The sequence below is a fragment of the Hemiscyllium ocellatum genome, chromosome 37 (genome assembly GCF_020745735.1).
Source record: "Hemiscyllium ocellatum isolate sHemOce1 chromosome 37, sHemOce1.pat.X.cur, whole genome shotgun sequence".
Lineage (NCBI taxonomy): Eukaryota > Metazoa > Chordata > Chondrichthyes > Orectolobiformes > Hemiscylliidae > Hemiscyllium > Hemiscyllium ocellatum.
Window position 1 is genome coordinate 22,166,464 of NC_083437.1, and position 20,344 is coordinate 22,186,807.

General features: G+C 44.4%; 2 protein-coding genes across 2 annotated transcripts in view; one reads left to right on the plus strand and one right to left on the minus strand.

Annotated features, from left to right (window-relative positions):
• The first annotated feature begins 469 nt into the window (after positions 1 to 469).
• LOC132833795 (ephexin-1-like) lies at positions 470 to 7,606 on the plus strand. The gene is made up of 5 exons (XM_060852377.1): positions 470 to 539; positions 1,563 to 1,714; positions 2,986 to 3,132; positions 6,016 to 6,086; positions 7,280 to 7,606. Exons 1-5 carry the CDS (start codon positions 480 to 482, stop codon positions 7,309 to 7,311), a joined length of 462 nt encoding a protein of 153 aa, XP_060708360.1. The 5' UTR covers positions 470 to 479; the 3' UTR covers positions 7,312 to 7,606.
• Positions 7,607 to 15,047: 7,441 nt separating this feature from the next.
• Positions 15,048 to 20,344, minus strand: part of arhgef19 (Rho guanine nucleotide exchange factor (GEF) 19) — a 99,408-nt gene continuing 94,111 nt past the window's right edge. The window contains exons 15-16 of the mRNA XM_060852156.1: positions 19,644 to 19,748; positions 15,048 to 18,180 (exon numbers count right to left, since the gene is read on the minus strand). Of these exons, the coding sequence (XP_060708139.1) occupies positions 18,023 to 18,180; positions 19,644 to 19,748 (263 nt within the window). The 3' untranslated portion in view covers positions 15,048 to 18,022. The remainder of the gene's footprint in view (positions 18,181 to 19,643; positions 19,749 to 20,344) is intronic.

The window sequence follows — 20,344 nt, forward strand, 5'->3', positions numbered from 1 at the left end:
TTAGAAGAATGAGAAATTACTTACAAGATTCTTATGAGAATTGACAGAGGAAGATATGGAAAGCATATTTCTTGTAGTGGGAGACTCTAGTCTCAGAGGTTATCATCTCCATTAAGCTGTGATCCATTTATGATGACATGAGGAATTTCCTGTTCGAGAGCAGTGAGCATATGGAATTTTGTTTTCCAGAGGGCAGTTGAGGCTGGGACTGAGAGATTAGTATTTATTTGGTGAGGGACTTGGTAAGATTTAAGAGGAAGAACAGGAAAGTGAAGTTGAGGATGATCAGATCAGCCATGATCTCATTGAATGATGGAGCAGACTCAATGGGCTGAATGGCCTCCTTCTGTTCTTATGTCTTGAGGGGGCTCCAACCTGAGAGTTGATAATGTGGCTGGGGTTGAGGATTGGTGGGACATAACATTCTTTTGCTGTTCCTCCTGCAGATCATCCATGAATGTAATGAAAATGTAAAGAGGATGAGACAGATTGAGGAACTAGTCTCCCTGGAGAAGCAAATGGAATTTTCCAGGATCAAGGTGTGTGTTGATAGAGTGCAGTGTGTCATTGAAATGAGGGATTTGCTCAGTTTTCCTTGTTTTTTTTTCTCTCTGCAAAGCTCTGTCAACCAGTTAACTGTAGTCTTGTAGACATGGCTTCCTTGGGGTGTGTATTTATTTTCAAAATACTTCGACTCTTCACAGCAAGGAAAGGGTGACTCTTTAAAATCTTGAGGTGGTGGGGGGAAGGAAGAGTATTTAATCCAAAACACAGGTTAGATGTAGCAAAGGTAGAGTCACTATAGTCTATGGTGGCTAGGGGATGCTCTCATTGGAGAGATGACTGGTGTTGGTTTAACTGAGGGGCAAGGATAAGCAGGTGGTACTTTCACGATAATCTTAGCTGACATGGGATTCGAACCCATGCTGTTGGTGTTGCTTTGAATCGCAAACCAGCAGTCCAACCAACTGAGCTAACTGACTGCATGTGTGTGAAAACAAATGAACATCCAGGTCATTCTCATTTACCATAACCTGCCTTTGGTTTCCTCCCTTGTGTATTTTTATTGCAGACTCAGCATACATTTTGAGTGGAAAACCGCCCCCATTCTCAACCACTGGGCAGACAATGATGAATACAGGAAATTTAAATTCAGCTAATGAACTTGCCAAACCACACTTCAAATCCTACATCTTATCATCCAGATCTTTCACAGTGGGTGTTACACAATTACCAGCTGTGGGGAAATGGGTGACTTGATTTTAATTTGGTTCCTCTTTGTCAGTATAAAGGCTGTCAAATGTTCAGAGGTGTTGAGCACATTTTACAGGGTTACCTGTCAAGAATATAGATTAATCAAGGATTGTTTTCAATATTGAAATCACCAGATGTCACTAATAGTGACCAATAAATATCTTTCTGGAACTTAGTGTGAACAGCCCTGACCATGATGAAATTAGGGGCTGGAGAATTTTGAGAATCGACCAATTTAGTTTTTCGGGTTTCATCCCTTTTTAGATACCATTGGTGGTAATGAGTAAATCTCCTTTCTGCTCTTGCAGTCTTTTCCTCTTATCTCTCAAACACGCTTCCTGGTCAAAGAAGGTGAACTGGATGAGATTTCCGGGTTCGAGTCTGGACACACAATTGGAAGTCCAACCAGATCTGTATATCTTCATCTATTTAATGATCTCCTGTTGCTGTCCAGGAAAGAGTAAGCACCTAATTTCTATTTATTTTACCTATTTATTGATCCTATTAACCAAAGAGCCAGGGTTTCTATTTTCTTTGCAGCATCAAAATGCTTAGAGATTCAGAAAGTTTAATGTGTTGATCCAAATTGTCTGATTTAAGGGAAGGGCCTCCAATTAAAATTGTCAATGGTCTGCACAGACACACTTGCTGGTGTGAAGTTTAAACTTCTGATTACTGGTTTACCTGCCCAGACTGCTTGGTGATCCCAACGATTGTGGGATCTGATGAACAATACCATGCAGGCCTCAAAACCATTTGTAGTAAGGGCACAGCCAGTTCAGAAATGTGACTAAGTTGGCTGGAATGCAGTATTGAACCCACTCCTCCAGACTTGCTTATGCCCCACCTCACCCTTTTGGAATCGTTGGCTCCCCTCCAGCTGATGCATCATCAGGGAGTGGGACGATGGTCCAATGTTTCTGTAGACTGAGGTGGAGTGAATGCTTCCCAGGTAGCAGCTGAGGGAGGCAGTGGGATTTGTACAGTCCAAAGGATGAAGCACTGCAGCCTTGAAGGTTGACATCTCCAGGGAAAAAAACAAAAGTCAGTGACCTAAAAAGAGAACTTTACAGGATTGTGATACTGAAGGAAAAATCAATAAAACTGGTGAATGAGATACTCTGGTCTAATTCCGCTTGTATCCTCCAACATGGAGCTCCAGTACAAACAGTTTTAGTTTCTAATATTGTATTTTTTTTCCCAATTGTTTCCTTTTTGGGATCCTTACCTGGTCAGGCCTGTATGTGACTCCAGACCCATGGCAATGTGTCTATCCTCTGGGCAATTAGTGATGGGCAATCAATGCTGGGTTGGTCAGTGATGCGCTCGTCCCATGAATGAATAAGAAAAGGGACCATAGCTATGCTGGAATTTTGAATTACACTCAGCAATCTACATCCTGACAATCCTGATGATGATTCTAGCAGGGAAGCTGCAAAGGCCCCTGTCTAAAATGGTAAATGAATAGATTAAAAACAAGCCAGTCTCATTATCGGGCAGTGGTGCAGGAAACTGAAGATGGCAATTGGTAAGTTTCAAACCCACACCACCTGAGAGGCCAACTCATGCCTTGCTGCTTTTTTTGTGTAGAACCTAGTTGAAGTTGATCCTATTAACAAGTCCATTTTAAAACAAAATGTAAACTGAAGTTGGAATAACTACTGGATTTCTAGCCTCCAGCTCCTCTGCTTTTGTAACTTGGGACTTTTTTTCTCCCTTCCCTTCTCCCAGTAATGGTAGGTTTTCTGTACTGGACTACGCTAGGATCTGGAAGGTGAGGGCTCGTTGCTTTGAGGCAAAGTCACTGGTTTTTGCTCTCTGCCTTGTTGAGAATCACAAAGGAACCAACAGGAATTTTATCGTTGGAGCAGGAAATGAGTAAGTGTTTATGGGTAAACAATACAGATAAAGATCCCAAAGATCAAAGTACTCTGAACTCACAACAGGTTAGAAAGTGTATAAAGGGCAGGTTGACATTAAAACTAAGTGCTTTGTCAATCAAATGTTGACAGATTTATCATACTTTTGCATTCTCTCTTTCCTCTTTTGTGGCCTTTCTCATTCACTCTTTTTCACTTACTCCCCTATCGTCCCATCTGCACGACTTCTGTGTGCTCTCAAGGAAATTCAGGGTCAATCTCTTGATCAGACAACATGTCAGTGAATTAGGGTGTCCGGTTTCTAGTAAAAAGAGGTCTGCAGATGCTGGAGATCACAGCTGCAAATGTGTTGCTGGTCAAAGCACAGCAGGCCAGGCAGCATCTCAGGAATAGAGAATTCGACGTTTCGAGCATAAGCCCTTCATCAGGAATGAGAGAGAGAGAGCCAAGCAGGCTAAGATAAAAGGTAGGGAGGAGGGACTAGGGGGAGGGGCGATGGAGGTGGGATAGGTGGAAGGAGGTCAAGGTGAGGGTGATAGGCCGGAGTGGGGTGGGGGCGGATAGGTCAGGAAGAGGATTGCAGATTAGGAGGGCGGTGCTGAGTTAGAGGAAACCGACTGAGACAAGGTGGGGGGAGGGGAGATGAGGAAACTGGAGAAATCTGAATTCATATCTTGTGGTTGGAGGGTTCCCAGGCGGAAGATGAGGCGCTCCTCCTCCAGCCGTCGTGTAGTTGTGTTCTGCCGGTGGAGGAGTCCAAGGACCTGCATGTCCTTGGTGGAGTGGGAGGGAGAGTTAAAGTGTTGAGCCACGGGGTGATTGGGTTGGTTGGTTCGGGCGGCCCGGAGGTGTTCTCTGAAGCGTTCAGCAAGTAAGCGGCCCGTCTCCCCAATATAGAGGAGGCCACATCGGGTGCAGCGGATGCAATAGATGATGTGTGTGGAGGTACAGGTGAACTTGTGGCGGATATGGAAGGATCCCTTGGGGCCTTGGAGGGAAGTGAGTGTGGAGGTGTGGGCGCAAGTTTTACATTTCCTGCGGTTGCAGGGGAAGGTGCCGGGGGTGGAGGTTGGGTTGGTGGGGGGTGTGGATCTGACGAGGGAGTCACGAAGGGAGTGGTCCTTGCGGAACGCTGATAGGGGAGGGGAGGGAAATATATCCTTGGTGGTGGGGTCCGTTTGGAGGTGGCGGAAATGGCAGCGGATGATACGTTGTATGCGGAGGTTGGTGGGGTGGTAGGTGAGAACCAGTGGGGTTCTGTCTTGGTGGCGGTTGGAGGAGCGGGGCTCAAGGGCGGAGGAGCGGGAAGTGGAGGAGATGCGGTGGAGGGCATCATCGATCACGTCTGGGGGGAATCTGCGGTCCTTGAAGAAGGCGGCCATCTGGGCTGTGCGGTGTTGGAATTGGTCCTCCTGGGAGCAGATGCGGCGGAGACGAAGGAATTGGGAATATGGGATGGCGTTTTTACAGGGGGCAGGGTGGGAGGAGGTGTAGTCCAGGTAGCTGTGGAGTCAGTCGGTTTATAATAGATGTCTGTGTTGAGTTGGTCGCCCAAGATAGAAATGGAAAGGTCTAGGAAGGGGAGGGAGGAGTCTGAGACAGTCCAGGTGAATTTCAGGTCAGGATGGAAGGTGTTAGTAAAGTTGATGAACTGTTCAACCTCCTCGTGGGAGCACGAGGCAGCGCCGATACAGTCATCGATGTAGCGGAGGAAAAGGTGGGGGGTGGTGCCAGTGTAGTTGCGGAAGATGGACTGTTCCACATATCCTACGAAGAGGCAGGCATAGCTGGGGCCCATGCGGGTGCCCATGGCAACTCCTTTAGTTTGGAGGAAGTGGGAGGATTGAAAAGAGAAGTTATTCAGGGTGAGGACCAGTTCAGTCAGTCGAAGGAGGGTGTCAGTGGAAGGGTACTGGTTGGTGCGGCGGGAAAGGAAGAAGCGGAGGGCTTTGAGTCCTTCGTGATGGGGGATGGAGGTGTACAGGGACTGGATGTCCATAGTGAAAATAAGGCGTTGGGGACCGGGGAAGCGCAAATCCTGGAGGAGGTGGAGGGCATGGGTGGTGTCCCGAACGTAGGTGGGGAGTTCTTGGACTAAAGGGGACAGAACTGTGTCAAGGTATGCGGAGATGAGTTCGGTGGGGCAGGAGCAGGCTGAGACAATGGGTCGGCCGGGGCAGGCAGGTTTGTGGATTTTGGGCAGGAGGTAGAAACGGGCGGTGCGGGGTTGTGGGACTATGAGGTTGGAGGCGGTGGATGGGAGATCCCCTGAGGTGATGAGGTCCTGGATGGTCTGGTGGTGGGAGGTGGGGTCGTGGTCAAGGGGGCGATAAGAGGAGGCGTCCGCGAGCTGGCGTTTGGCTTCAGCGGTATACAGGTCAGTGCGCCAAACTACCACCGCGCCTCCCTTGTCTGCGGGTTTGATGGTGAGGTTGGGATTGGAGCGGAGGGAGTGGAGGGCTGCACGTTCTGAGGGTGAGAGGTTGGAGTGGGTGAGAGGGGTGGACAGGTTGAGTCGGTTGATGTCACGGCGGCAGTTGGCTATAAAGAGGTCGAGGGCGGGTAGGAGGCCAGCACGGGGTGTCCAGGTGGATGGGGTGTGTTGGAGTTGGGAGAAGGGGTCGTCAGAGGGTGGGTGGGAGTCTTGGTTGTGAAAGTAGGCACGGAGGCGAAGGCGGCGGAAGAATTGTTCAATATCTCGCCGCGTGTTGAACTCATTAATCCGAGGGCGTAGGGGAACAAAGGTGAGGCCCCTGCTGAGGACTGATCTTTCATCCGGTTTCTATATTGTTTTGTTTTGTGTGGTAGGTGTATGCTAATCTGAGTGGGATGAATTCTGACCTTCCCCTTTTACTATATCTCCTCTGTTTGGACTGTGCAGGTATGAAATACAGGAGTGGGTTGCAGCCATTTCTACATTACAGCGATCTGGAACTGAACCACCAAGCATCAGTGAGTAGAGTTGCAGCAGCACCTGGGAGAAATAGTCCATTATATCAGCCATGGACTGTACACAGTCATCAAACCCACTTTTCCTGAACACCATTAACACAACCCTGTGCATGTAATGGCACTCAGTCACTGCTTCCATTTCTTTCCAGATGACTCAGTCAATTTTCCCAGTAGAATAAGTGGTAATGTCACTGGACTGGCAACCCAGAATGTTCTGTGGACATGGTATTGAATCCTAGATAGTGAAATTTGAATTTTATAATCATCTAGCTAGTCTAATAGTGACCATACAACTACTGTTGGTCATAAAAATCATCCATTCAATAATATTCTTTCCCTAAAGAAATCTGCCATTCTTACCTAGTCTTGTTACATGTGACTCCAGACACATGGCAATGTGATTGCCTCTTAAGTGCCCTCTGGGCAATTAGGTATGGGTAATAAATGGCAGTATAATCAGTGATGCCTACATTCATGAATTTTGTTTTAAATCAATTTCTTTATGGTTAAGAGTTCTATCTATGTAGCTGCAATATTTCCTCTATTATGGACTCCACTCCGTTTATTTAATTGAAATGAATGTTCCAAACCAGTATGCCTCATCTGAGAGTAAAGCAGAAAAAAGCCCGACATTTGTCATCTACACTTGTGTCTCTACTGGCATCTAACTAGTTCAACAATCTCCAAAGCTGCTCTTTAGGAGGAAGGGTTAGGGGAAATGTCAGAACTAGGCTGTTCACACAGGGTGCTGAGTGTGTGGAACTTACTGCCAATAGTGGCAGTAAAGTCAGATACATTAGGAACATTTTAGCAATTCTCGGTTAGGGATTATGGATGATAGTAAAATGTAGGGTATGTAAGTTAGAGTAGGTTAAAAGGTTGGACCAACATCAAGGGCTGGAAAGGCCTGTACTGTTCTATGTTCAATCTTCCTTTTACTAAATAGTACCCTATTTGTTTGCCGTAAGAGCTAAATGACTTGGCACCAACTGGTTTTGCTGAGATTTTGGTTCTCTGGAAAGGTTGTGTGTGAATTGATCCCTGTAATTTTTTAGATTTTTAAGTCTAATGTACGTTTGTGCTTTGATCAGTGGGTGATGCTATCAAGTCTGCAGTTATTCCTTAACCCTACTCGCCCTCTTTGTAATTATTATTCTTGAGTGTAACATTTACTGTACTCTGGTTTTTTGTAGGAAATGCAGAGCACTGGACTGCCACTACCTGAAAAGGATGAAAGTGTTGAGCTGTCAGTCCCTCTGTTGACCATTCAATTATGGTGTTTACTGATGAATCTTCTCACTGGTGAGACCTGGTGACTTTGGCAGCTCTTTGCTTGTTATCTCATTCTATTGACAACCTGTGAAATCATGGTGGCTTGAGTTTTTTGCAAGATTGAAACTACCTCCAGCAATGGTCACCTCAGCTGTTCCAATGGACTGACGGTATCATTGATTTATGCTGAGTTGCTGCTTCAGTCTCCCAAAGGTGAACAAGCAAGATTCTACTTAAAATTGTACATCAATTTGGAATTTCAAAAGAACAGATCTGAAAAGTTCATTGAAAACTAAGGACTGATTAAATGACCTCTTGAAGTTCTTGCATTTAAAAACTAATGTAGAGGAATCAATGTAAACTTCTTTTTTAAATAACAATGTGAAGGAGTCTGTGCATACTTGATTTTAGGATGATCCACAATTAAAGATATGGAGGTGTCGTCATGTGACTAACAGACCAAGAAGTCAATTTATAGCCATTGGTGTTTAACTCCTTCATTCTTAGATAACATGAATTCTTAATGTTTGGGCAATCGCAATGAGTGAGATGGTCTGTGTTGCTCCAATACAAAGCTTCTCCTATTTTCTCACTGGCACCTTTTACAGGACAAGGGATGGCATGTTGTATGTTGAATTAGTTGGAGCCTGTTCTTATGGAATTTACATGGGGGCCTTGTTTTAGAGGGTGTAAAATTTGTCATTGACTGCAGTAATGATGCATTTTGTTCCTGTTTGCAGAGAACTAATAAAAATTTTATGTTTACTCCACTTTCTCCAAATGCCCTTCAATTCTCAAAGTCTCTTCACTCTTCAGAGTATAACTGATTAGCGTCATAGAGATGTATAGGACAGAAACAGGCCCTTCGGTCCAACTCGTACATGCCTAACCAGATATTCTAACCTTGTCCCATTTGCCAGCACTTGGCCCATATCTTTTTAAACCCTTCCTATTCATATACCCATCAAAATACCTTTTAAATGTTGCAATTGCATCAGCCTCCACCAGTCCTTCTGGCAGCTCATTCCATACACTTATCACCCTTTGCATGAGAAAGTTTCCCCTTAGGTCCCTTTTTAAATTTTTCTCCTCTCACCCTAAACACATTTCCTCTAGTTCAGGACTCCCTCACGTGGGGGGGGGGGGGGGAATAAACCTTGTCTATTTACCCTATCCATGCCCCTCATGATTTTACAAACCTCTAAGGTCACCCCTCATCCTCCAACCCTGGCAACATCCTTAAATCTTTTCTGAACCCTTTCAAGTTTCACAACATCCTTCTGATAGGAGGGACACCAAAACTACACACAGTAGTCCAAAAATGGCCTAAACAATGTCCTGTACCACCCTAACATGACCTCCCAACTCCAGTACTCAATGCTCTGACCAATAAAGAAAAGCATACCAAATGCTACCTTTGCTATCCTATTTATCTGAGACTCTACTTTTCAAGGAGCTATGAACCTGCATTCCATGGTTTCTTTGTTCAGCAACACTCTCCAGACCTTCCCCATTGTGTATAAGTCCTGCCGTAATTTGTCTTTTCAAATGCAGCACCTCACATTTATTGTAATTAAACTCCACCTGCGAATCCTCAGCCCTTTGGTCCCGTCTGATCAAGATCCCATTATACTGAGGTAACCTCCTTCGCTGTCCACTACACCTCCAATTCTGGTGTCATCTGCAAACGTACAAACTATACCACCTATGTTCACATCCAAATTACTTATATAAATGACTGACAGTGTTTCACGCTGCTGCAGCCTGGAATGAACTTTGTATCCCATGAACGGGTTCAACATGGCTCTCGATTCAAAGTAAGACATGAAATGGAGAGGGTTTGAAGGATTTCTCAACTGGAGCATTTGGATCAAAGTAGTCATCTCTGGATACTAGAAGTGCCTCTTGAAAGATGAGTGGGGTTTAAGAGTTACTGGGGCTAGCCTGTTTACTACTCAGGTTGATGGTTGCTGAAAGCAAGCACCCTTTGTAAGAGACAATTTACTACTTGAATTATGGGTTAAAAATGAGAAAAAGTATACTGATTTTAAAAATAAGATATCTGGCATTGTTTTTCCAAAGCTGTAAAGAAGTGATGCTACCTGGCAAATGTGCATCAATGTCATTTTTTTTTGGAAACAGTGAGTTCAGACAAAGAGGCACCATTATTCATGGGTTCAGAAGAGCTCAGCACAGCAACAAGCCTATAATTGGTCAGGTTGTAATTCAAGACAACTTCCAGAAGTTGGCTTGAGTCAATTTTTTTTCTCTAAATTTGCTGTTTGTTTTCTGTTGGGGAAAAAAAACAGAAAAAGCTCACTTGGAAACGCCAAAATAAATAATTCTAAAACCCAAAGAGCACCAGAAAGATCTCAAGCCCAACCCAAATAACTAATTAAAGATTGATTATCACTACGCTGAGGTATCACTGAGGAATTGTTGATTGTTGGAACTAACCAACCTATTTTGTAATTGTTGGACTGGTGATGCAGAGCTGTGTTCATTTTCTATCCACTCAATATTTGTCTTGCCTGTTTTCTTTTTTTTCTTCTTTAGTCTGTGTGTGGGAATTTTTGAAAGGGGTAAAATTTAATTACCATAAAGTAGAAATCCTGTTCTAAACGTTGTTAAAATAACTTCTTTAACATGTGAAGTAACCTGGTGAGGGCTAGACTGTAATTAGAAGCATATTGGGATTTTGATAGTTTTACTAAATCTTCATTTACAGCAACTCAGACCATAAAACATAGGTGCAGAAGTAGGCTATTCAGTCCATCAATACACTGTCATTAGATGAGAGACTGTCTGATCCAATCATTCTCAATATGACTTTGCTGCCTTTTCCCTTTATCAGAAATGATGAGGCTTGATTTTCTGTGCATTACCCCAGTGAGTTGTGACACTTGCTTACTTCAGTGGAGGAAGTATTTAGTTCAAACCTAAATGATTTGTGTATAAATATGCATGCTTTGTCACAATTTTTAAACCATACATAAAAGACCTAAACAATAGGGTCTACATTGTGCTGAGATTCCCTGACTACTGTATTAAGGTGTACCTGAAGGTCTAACCTAAGGTTATCTTCCTGTCTTTCACAATTCACCCAGCAATATTTGACTTTCCCATCACTATATGAATAAGATGCTTGAAATCAAAGTCATGTTGAGTGGTATGAGTTATAAACCAGTGTGGCTGCACCTTTCATTGTTCCGACTTCCTTTAACAGTAAATAAAAGGAGTGTCATGCGGTTGGGTTCCTTTTGTGTTGTTTGTAGCTCTCTCTTCTACTGTGTGCAGATATGTCAAAGGTTGATATTCAAAGCTGAGTGTGAGGAATAATATCTTGTACTGTACTCATTTGTGTGCATCCCACCTTCCAATTGTACCATGCACAAATTGATGAACTTCTTTGAAGATTCAAGTTTTCTGTTTCCACAAACCCTTGCCACTATGTCACACTCTAAAACCTCATTGTTCCTTTACTTGGAGCAGGGGCTTCTGCTCAGAGTAACTGAGAATATCTCAATGCCTTTCACCTACACAATCCCTGTAACCTTTTACAAGTTAGGATGAACAAAAAAATTATCAACCCCTAAATAAACTTGAAGACTGAGCCTCTACAGCTCTGTAGAAGTGGCAATTCTGAAGTTTTACCACCCTCTGAGTAACTACATTTCTCCTCATCTCAGTCTTAAATGGTGTGCCCTTTTACTTTTTAAATTGTGCCCCACCCCTGGTTCAAGATTTCCTAATCCAGGATCATCTTAAAGGGATAGATGGGTGGATACTGTTAAGTATTTTGTAAGTTTCAACGGAATCACCTTCCATTCTTGATAACTTGATAGAATACAGATCTAATTTGCCTTATTGTTCTTCATAAGACAGTCCCAACATCCCTAGAACAAGTCTGGTGAATCTTTGTCACACTCCCTCTATGACATAAACATTTTCCTGAGGTAAGGTGACTAAAATGACAGTCTAACCAAGCTTCCATACAATTGGAGCAAGGCTTCACTACCCCAGTACTCAAATCCTCTTCTGATTCAATCCATTAGCCTTGGGGGTTGGTTTGCAATGCAGAGTAATACCAACAACATGTGCTCAATTCTCAAACTAACTGAGGGGCTGATGAAGGACTCTCCTTTTCAATCTCCTCTCTTGCCTCAGGTTAAACCATCACTAGCTGTGTCTTTCTAATGAGAGTCTGGTAGGGTAAGACTATGGCAACTTCGCCTTTACTGTTAGCCTTTCTAGTGACAGTTGCACCTGCATGTTAGCCTGCGGTGACTCCTTGACAAGGTCACACAAGTGCATACAAGCTTTGACCATTTTAAGGTTTATAATTAATGAGAAACAGTAAGTTTAATGAGTTGGATTTTAAGTGTGGTTGTAGTTGGTTGCATTGGGATTTCTCTGCCTCCAGAATAGTTTGCAATTTGCAAACGACTGAGGAGCTGAATAGGCGTGAGAGATTCACCGAGCTTTGGCTATGGTGGAAGGCATCTCCAGGGAATACCTTACCATGAAAGTCATTTTAGGAAGTACAAATTCTGATGCTAATGAAAGCACCCGAAGGAAATATATGTCCCAGGGTGCTGAATTGGGACCGAGAGAGGTGGACAAAAGTCAAAAAGTGTGGTGCTAGAAAAGCACAGCAGATCAGGCAGCATCTGAGAAGCAGGAGAGTTGACATTGTGGGCATAAGAGGTGGGCACCAAGGGGAATGGAGTGGTTTAATCCAACCGCCCCCCGCCCCAATCCATTTTGATTTAGTCCCTTCCTACTCTCCCTAAACCCTCACCCCCTCACCATTGACGGTTTGCATTCCCATAATAGGCTTTGCTTATTGATACGCAATTGGATACGTGGGCATTTTTACTGATGGTGGTTACTAGTTTTTTTTTAAAGAAAGGAAAGGTCAGTGATTTTAGTGGTGCGAAGGTGCTCAGTTGTGTGTGATAACACTTCAGGGTAGAAAAAGAATGATGTGGAACTGGTTGAATTATTCTACAAGGATCCATCATTGACTGGATGGGTGAAATAGCCTACTTTTATGCCCTAAATGATTCTCAATCTCAAAAATTAATAAAAACCAAACAAAAAAAACTGCGGATGTTGTAAACTGGAAACAGAAATTGCTGGAAAAGCTCAGCAAGTCTGGCAGCATCTGTGGAGAGAAATCACAGTTAACATTTTGGGTCCAGTGACCTTTCCCCAGAACTGAGCAAGGGTCACTGGACCCAAAATGTTAACTGTGATTTCTTGGAAATTAATAGCTCCTTAAGGACTTTAAGGAGCCTGTTTAGTGCACCATGGGATTTTTAAATGTTGAGGTTTATCAGATGATTCCAGGGCTGTTGTAACTGCCACAGGGATAATTAAAGCTTATCTTTATTATTTTTATATTTTTTTCCCAGAATCCACTTGTGTCTGCATGAACAATGGAGTATGGTTTAAGAATGCAGCTCACCATGATCTTCTCCAGGAGACAATAGGGATTGGCAATAACTACTGGTCCAGCCAACGATGTCCACATCCCATCAATGAATTTTTTAAAAGGCGTAGAATTCTGATCTAAAACGATACCCTTTCCAATGGGGATCACTGACACAGACCAATTGGTCAAGTGGGTAATTCTAGCTGATGTTTGTTGCTCGCCCAGAGAGTTCATTAACCCATCACACTACTTCTCCCCCCCCCCCCTCACTGACCATCTAGGCAGGTCAGGGATTGAACTGCATTCTTTCTGTTTTGAGAGAAAGTAAAGGCTGCTTACGCTGGAGAGTCCAAGTCAAAATGTATGGCACTGGAAAAGCACAGCAGGTCAGGCAGTAACCGAGGAGCAGGAGAGTCAATGTTTTGGGCATTAGCCCTTCGTCAGAAATGAGTGGGGTGGGGTGGGAGGGGTGCATGGGGGAGGTAGCTGGGAAGGCAATAGGTGGCTGCAAGTGGGGGTTGATTGTGAAAGGGTGGAGTGGATAAGTGGGAAGGAAGGTGGACAGGTAGGATAGTTCAGGAGGACAGTGCTCAATTGGAGGATTGGATCTGGGATGAGATGGAGGGAGGGGAGATTTGGAGACAAGTGAAGTCGACGTTGATACCGTGTGGTTGGATGGTCCCAAGACAGAAGATAAGGGGTTCTTCCTCCAGGCGTCGGATGGCTTGGATTTGGCATGGAGGAGGTCCCAAACTTGCATGTCCTTGAGTGGGTGGGGGAATTGAAGTGATCAGCCACAGGGTAGTGGGATTGTTTGGTGTGAGTGTTTCCTGCTCCTCAGATGCTGCCTGACCTGCTGTGCTTTTCCAGTGCCATACTTTTAGACTCTTTCTGATTTGACCAAATCACACGCTATGTGCTGCTTAACCGGACAATGAGGCTGGGAGATTATTGATTGCATGAAGTAACAACATGAAATGAAAGGTCCCATTAGCAGTGCAAAGACTCACACCCTTAAATATCTGATTAGTTGCTGAAACTTATATTCCAGCTTCCCAAAAGTTCTGAAGACTCCTGAAGGCAATTTGTGGTTCAATCTATGCTAACAGGCCCAAATTTTGGAATTCCCTCCTTAATCTGAACAAGGCTGGATGGTAATAGAGAGAAACCATTTCTGTTCATGAAAAGATCGAGAAGTAATAAGTGAAAGAAGCATCAGAGAAATGAAGAAAATCCTTTGTATGTAGTGAGTGGTTTGGATCTGGATGCACTGAGATTGTGGTAGAGACAGGTTCAACTGAGGTGTTTTAAAGGGAATAAGATTGTTTGTTTTCAAATAACTATGTGCAAGATTACAGGGAAAAGGGGGCATTATGGCACTCGGCTCTCCAAATGAGTATCTCACCATTACAGTACAGGACAAATGGCCTCCGCTCACCTGTAACAATTCTGTGATCCTTCTCTACCAATAAATTCCTTCTTAAATTCTACCTGTATGACCAAAGTTTTGACCATCTAACGCCTCTGTGTGTCATTTGGTTGTCCTTATTTTTAATAATGCTTGGGAATGCTTTTAATAGTACCTCGTGACATTCAACTACATTTTAAGGTTCTCTATCAATACAAGTTGTTGAATATCCCTCACGTTTAATCCAGAAGCAAAGCTGATCATAATTTAGCTGATAGCTGCTTCAAAATGCTTAGTCCATTTCTGATTTCCAAACTGACATCCCCCTGCCAAAAACCAAAGTGAAGGAACAATGTCGATGAGATGGGCACTTACCCATTGAGATTTGACATCATGTTTACCCAGTGTGATGGCAACCCCAGAGATTCCAGGGTTGCTTCTCTGCCTATGTGTGCCTGCATTGTGGCTGCTCTCATCCTGGTACAATTGGTATCTGTGACTATATGTTGAGGTTGGGATGACAGGGTATAGATTAGCCTGGGTTGCTGCCCTCCATTGTTGTGGTGTACAGCTTGCTGAAAAGTATATATGGGAGCTGGGTGAGGGAAGTATTGGTCTTGTTTACATTGAATGTTATCATCCTTTAGCTTGTCACTACTCTTGTCCTAGGTTGACGAGTGCATGTGACTTGCTGGAAGGTGGCAGTTTTTGTGTACATCTGCAGTACTGTGGGATGATTGGGGTTAGAAAAAGGAAAAAAATGAGTAAAACAAATCATTTAGCTCTTCAGAACTGATCACGTGACAGCAATCGTGGATAACTTTAATTATTACACGACAGTAGAAAAGTTCCAACAGTGAATTTTAATAGTGTACAAACATCAACGCTTATCTGGGAACTGTTGAATTTTTCCAAGGTCTAAATCAATTGTTAATAATGAGCATCAAACCTCTGTGCTCAGGAATTCTCGAAAGATGCTGTGCACATTGAATGTGATCAGCTATCTCTTGAATATGTACAAAGTGCCTTTACAAGTGTTCCCTTGGTGGGCATGCCAGCTTAAGATGGCAGTGGTGAAACGCTGTGTGTTTATAAAACATAGCAATGGTCACTGAGGAACTTTTGCAATAATGCAATTGCTGTCAACAGATGCCATGTTTCATGAGTGATATTCTGGGTTTTGATACAGGTTGTAGCAATACTTGAAGGTAAAGAATGTTCCTTGGTCATCCAACCATTTTGATTTCACACAAAGTCATAGTCTTGGAGGCTCCGTAACTGGACCACATTCAAATGGAGAGGATCTGCTCTCTGAGCATCTCCCACCTCAGTACAATCTGCACCAGGCAAACTGGGTCATAGCGTGTGGCCTCTCTTTTCTTCTCCGACATATACAAACTTGAATATTATTGTCTAACAAAATAACCCCTGCACCCCATTCAGGGCTCATTCGAACCTGAATACCAAAGGCGATTCCTTGCCACCTACCACCAATTAATGTAAACTTACATTCTTGTGGTGCAGCGGTAGTGCCTCTACCTCTGAGCCAGGAGACCCAGGTTCAAGTCAGAGGTGTGTAATAACATCTCTGAATAGACTGATTAGAAAATATATACATTCTCCTAACGAAATATACACTGAGCAGGAGTAATTTCAGATGTAAAATCAAAGACTATTTATAAAAATGAACAGCTGTGAAAACATGGAATTTTAGAACAATAAGTTAGCACCTTAGCAGAAATGGCAGTGTAACTACAGTTACTAGCAGTGGGTGTACACAACTCACCTGGTCTTAATGGACACTGTGCATGAGTAGACAGAACAGGCAAGATACAGCAGGCAGTTAGGCTGCAGTGATGATACACTGAGCAGGTTCTGGGGCTGTTGGAATATTATCGTGAGCAGACACTCAATTTGTCGAGTCACCTTTATCTGTTGGTGTTGCAATCTGAACAAGGGGACAGGTAGCGTTCACCATTGGTCATCCTCCGTGGTTGGTGAATGACGGCTGGTGCCAGTTGACCAATTCTGGGGAAATCAAGTCAAGCAATCAGATCGATTCATTCATGGGATGTGGGCATCACTGGCTGGGCCAGCATTCATCTCCCATCCCAGATAGTAGTTAACCTCGCTGTGGGTCTGGATTTACATATAGGTCAGATCAGGAAGGACAGCAGATTTCCCTTCCCTAAAGGACAAGATGGGGTTTTCCTGACAATTGACCATGGTTTTGTCAATAGATCCTTAGTTTCAGATTTCTATTGAATAATGTGCTGGGATTTGAATCCAGGCCTCCGGAATGTTACCTGGGTCTCTGGATTATTAGTCTTGTGATCAGGCAATTAGGCCATTGCCTCTCTTGATTTTGCATAATCATTTCCCTGATAATTTAACATAATTCCCAATGCCAGGTTTATTTAAATTCACTCCTGTTTTGCCGTGTGGGAAATGATGTCTGAATTACTGGGAGCAGGACGAGAATTCTCATGTCATCCTTAACCTCAGCCAGGGACTGGGACTGAAATTTGGAACAATCTTGAGTACAGCCAGCCCTGGGCCCTGGCTACTGGGCCCTCTTATGCCGTTCTGTTCTGAGCCCTGGTCTAAGCTTCAGTCATACAGCAAGGTGCCTGAGGGTGGTTGGCATCTGTAAATTGGCAAAGGAGGTGGGAGAGATCTGCCCACGTCAAAACCAGGCAGAGGTGGCTGTGGAGTCACTGTCTCGTGGTTAGTAAATGATCAGGAGTTTTGTCTCTCCCACAGAAGATGACTGTTGTGACTGAAACAGACACTGCTTTCGATGGGGTTGAGCTTGTGTCAGAGAATTTGACTGCTGTGTCAGGAAGGGAATTAAAGGTACACAAGGCTTTGGTACCAAGTTGTGGCAATTTGATCTGCTCTTCAATCGGAGTGACTATGCTCACCCTTCCCCACTGACTCTGAGCTGCTAACCCAGTCTCTGCCTGGCTATATTGGGCTGTTTGAAGGTTTATTATTCAGCAGACCTGAAGAGGTGTGGCACTGAGGTGAACTAAAAGCCCCAGCATCATCAAAGACAAGAGGGTGAGATCAGTCAGACGGAGCAGAAATGTGAAGAACCCACTAGCCATCTCTTGGTTTCATTATCCTCCTGCCAAAAGAAATAGAACCCCCCCTCCCCCCCTAGTCCTTGTGGTGGGGGGGTTGGAACGGAGAGGAGTGGGTAGCCTGCGTGTGGCAAATCATGGGCTAGACACAAAGACAACTTTCCCTTTCAATTCTGAGGATAACTATTTTTGTTTAATTTCGAGTTGCCAATAAGTAGGAAATGGATCAATGCTGGGTCTACCCTGTCTGGGCACATCAACAGTAAAAGTGAGGGTTTAACTGCATCCAAAATTTGCAGCACATCCCCATGATATCTGCTGTTTAATCTCTTCCCCTCTACTCCCACTCCCCGCTCACATAGTTTCTCCCAACCCTGGGCTTCCGATCCTTTTTAGGCAGTGAATTCTTGGCAACTGCAGCAACCACACCAATGCAGCCCCTGTAAGTATGAACCCAAAGTTCTCTGAGCCCCCACTGTAGAAACATTAACAGATTGTTTGTGTCTCCTTGAAAGCTGGAGAGTAAGGGACAATCTAAGTTGTGTCATACCACAGGAGGGACTAGTATACCCAAATGGACTAGAAATTAAGGTCGCTCACTGTGGAGCAGAGTAAGTGTCTCTCAGAGACTCCACAGCTCAGGCCCTACAATGTCAGCTGTTTCCCCACAAGATTCGGGATGAGTTCGATATCCATGCTCCACATGGCATCTCCAACACAGCCTGGCCTCCTGTTACTGGCATTCTTCCTGGAGTTTCCTGGTTGCATGTTTAATGCGATTCTTTTCCCGTAGGTTTCGTATCCGAGCATTCCGGTTTGTTATCTCTTCCACATATTGCTTTGGAAACCATCCTCTCTCTCCATCAGATAACCGAATCCCCTCGATCCAGCCTGGAATCAGATTGGGGAAGCAGTGCCAGTGAGGAGGGTGGAACAGCATCCGATTGGCAAAGGTTTAACACAGCCCGATCCTACCCAATGTGTCATGTAGACTCCACCATTTCAGTTCGTCTGCACCTTGAGGTGGTGATGGGATGGGGTTGGGGGGCAGGTCCTCAGGTAAAGAGGCCAATATTCTAGGACTGAGACGAGGAGAAACCTCTTCCAAAAGGTTGTGAATCTTTGGAATTCTCTGTCCCAGAAGGGTGTTTGTTCCCTCAGTTCTTCTTATAGACCTGGGAATGGGTGGGAAAGTGGAGTTGAAGCTGAGGGCAGCACAGTGACACAATGCTTAGCACTGCAGCCTCACAGCACCAGGGACCCGGGTTCGATTCCAGCCTTGAGCAACTGTCTATGTGGAGTTTGCACATACTCCCCATGTCTGCGTGGGTTTCCTCCGGGTGCCCCGGTTTCCTCCCACAGTCCAAAAATGTGCAGCTTAGGTGAATCGGCCATGCTAAATTGTCCCATTATTTTCAGCGATGTGTAGGTTACGTGCATTAGTCAGGGGTAAGTGTAGAGCAATAGGGTAGGGGAATAAGTTTCAATGGGATACTCTTTGGAGGGTTGGTATGGGTTTGTTGGGCCGAAGGGCCTGTTTCCACACTGTAGGGATTCTATGATTGTGTCAAATGGCAGAATACCAGGCAACTGGGCAAATCTTGCACCTATTCCCTATAGGAATCTTGCACTTCCAGGATCCTGTCTTACAAAGTGATTTGTTTATGGCCAGGTTTCCCAATGGGTGGCCAGCTGAGAGCTGGGAGACCCCTTTTAAATCTAACTGGGGGGAATCACCAGAGCCTGGCAACTTTGCTGGAAAATGCGGTGAAAACGGAGCTGCTGTTTACTTTTTAAAAACTCCGCAGCTCCCACCACAATCAGCTCAATCCCTCTCCCACCTTTCTCACCCTCTAATGCCCTCCACTGCTGTCAGAGCTCAGGGGCCACAGAAATTTTCAGGAACTAAAATTCTCGAGCATTAAGCTGTCTCATAACTTTTTTTTTGAATTCTCTTATATTTTAGCAACTGAGGGGTGATTTGAGGCATTTAAAATGTTGAAGAATTGGGTACACAGAGATTATTTCCTCATTTTTTATTTATTAGTTTAATATTAATTACTTTTTTTTCTGAGCAAACAGAATCTGGAAGCACTTCCTCTCAAAGAGTAAAGGAAATTTGGAACCTCCCTACTGAAAGGTGAGTTGGAGTGTTCAAGACTGAGGTAAATTGTTGGTAGGTGAAGGTATCAAAGGGTGAGTAAAGAGGAGACAATAGAGCTACAGGTCAGCCAGGATCTGTACTGAATGTAGGAGTATTCCCGAGGGACTGAATGGCCACCTATTCCAGCGCTCATGTTTTCTGCATTCCCTAGACATGCCCTGACCCGTGAGGAGGGTGCGGTTTCTCTCACCGTCTTTGGTTCTTGTTTTCACCTCGAGGACATCGGCCTTCTCCAGTGCCAGCTCATCCGCTTCCCGGGGTTTGTACGTCTTGATGCACTGGACCTGAGGAATGTCTGGGTTGAAAGGTAAAACGTTAGTATCCCGGTATGTGTGAGCTATCTATGGCAACTGCTGAAACGTAGCACAAAGCCACATGCTATTCAGTTTAATGGGGGAGAGAGAATCAGCCACAGTCATCAATCCTATGCCACAACAAAAATGTTGCATTTATGTAGCACCTTGCATGACCTCAGGATGCTCCACTTTGCACGACTGGTAATAAAGTACTATTGTTGTTGCCTCTGCTATCATGTCAGAAAGATGGCAGCTGACCTGGGCACAGCAAGATCCCAAGTACTGGAATCGGTAAATGATCAGATGATCTGTTCTGGTAATGTAGGTTGACAGGTAAATGTTGGCCAGCCACTATGAAGAACTCCCATGTTTTGTTTCCAGCCTTGATAGTGCAGGCGGGGCTTCAGTTTAACATCTCACCTGAAAGGTGCCTGTAGCAGGACAGCACTCCCTTAGTGCCACACCGCAGCATCGGCCTGAACATTGTGCCAAAGTCTCGAGAATGGGACCTGCACCTTGGAAGTTCTGACTCAGAGGCACGAGTGAACCCAATTGGGAAAAGACTGCTACCTGAGGCTGAATTTTCCCAATATCG

What these genes read in the sequence shown, in the direction of transcription:
- LOC132833795 (XM_060852377.1), top strand. Translation starts at nt 480, where the DNA reads ATGAGACAGATTGAGGAACTAGTCTCCCTGGAGAAGCAAATGGAATTT. An exon ending in TGGAATTTTCCAGGATCAAG is followed by an intron (nt 540 to 1,562) that starts GTGTGTGTTGAT and finishes CTGCTCTTGCAG; the next exon opens with TCTTTTCCTCTTATCTCTCA. An exon ending in CTGTTGCTGTCCAGGAAAGA is followed by an intron (nt 1,715 to 2,985) that starts GTAAGCACCTAA and finishes CCCTTCTCCCAG; the next exon opens with TAATGGTAGGTTTTCTGTAC.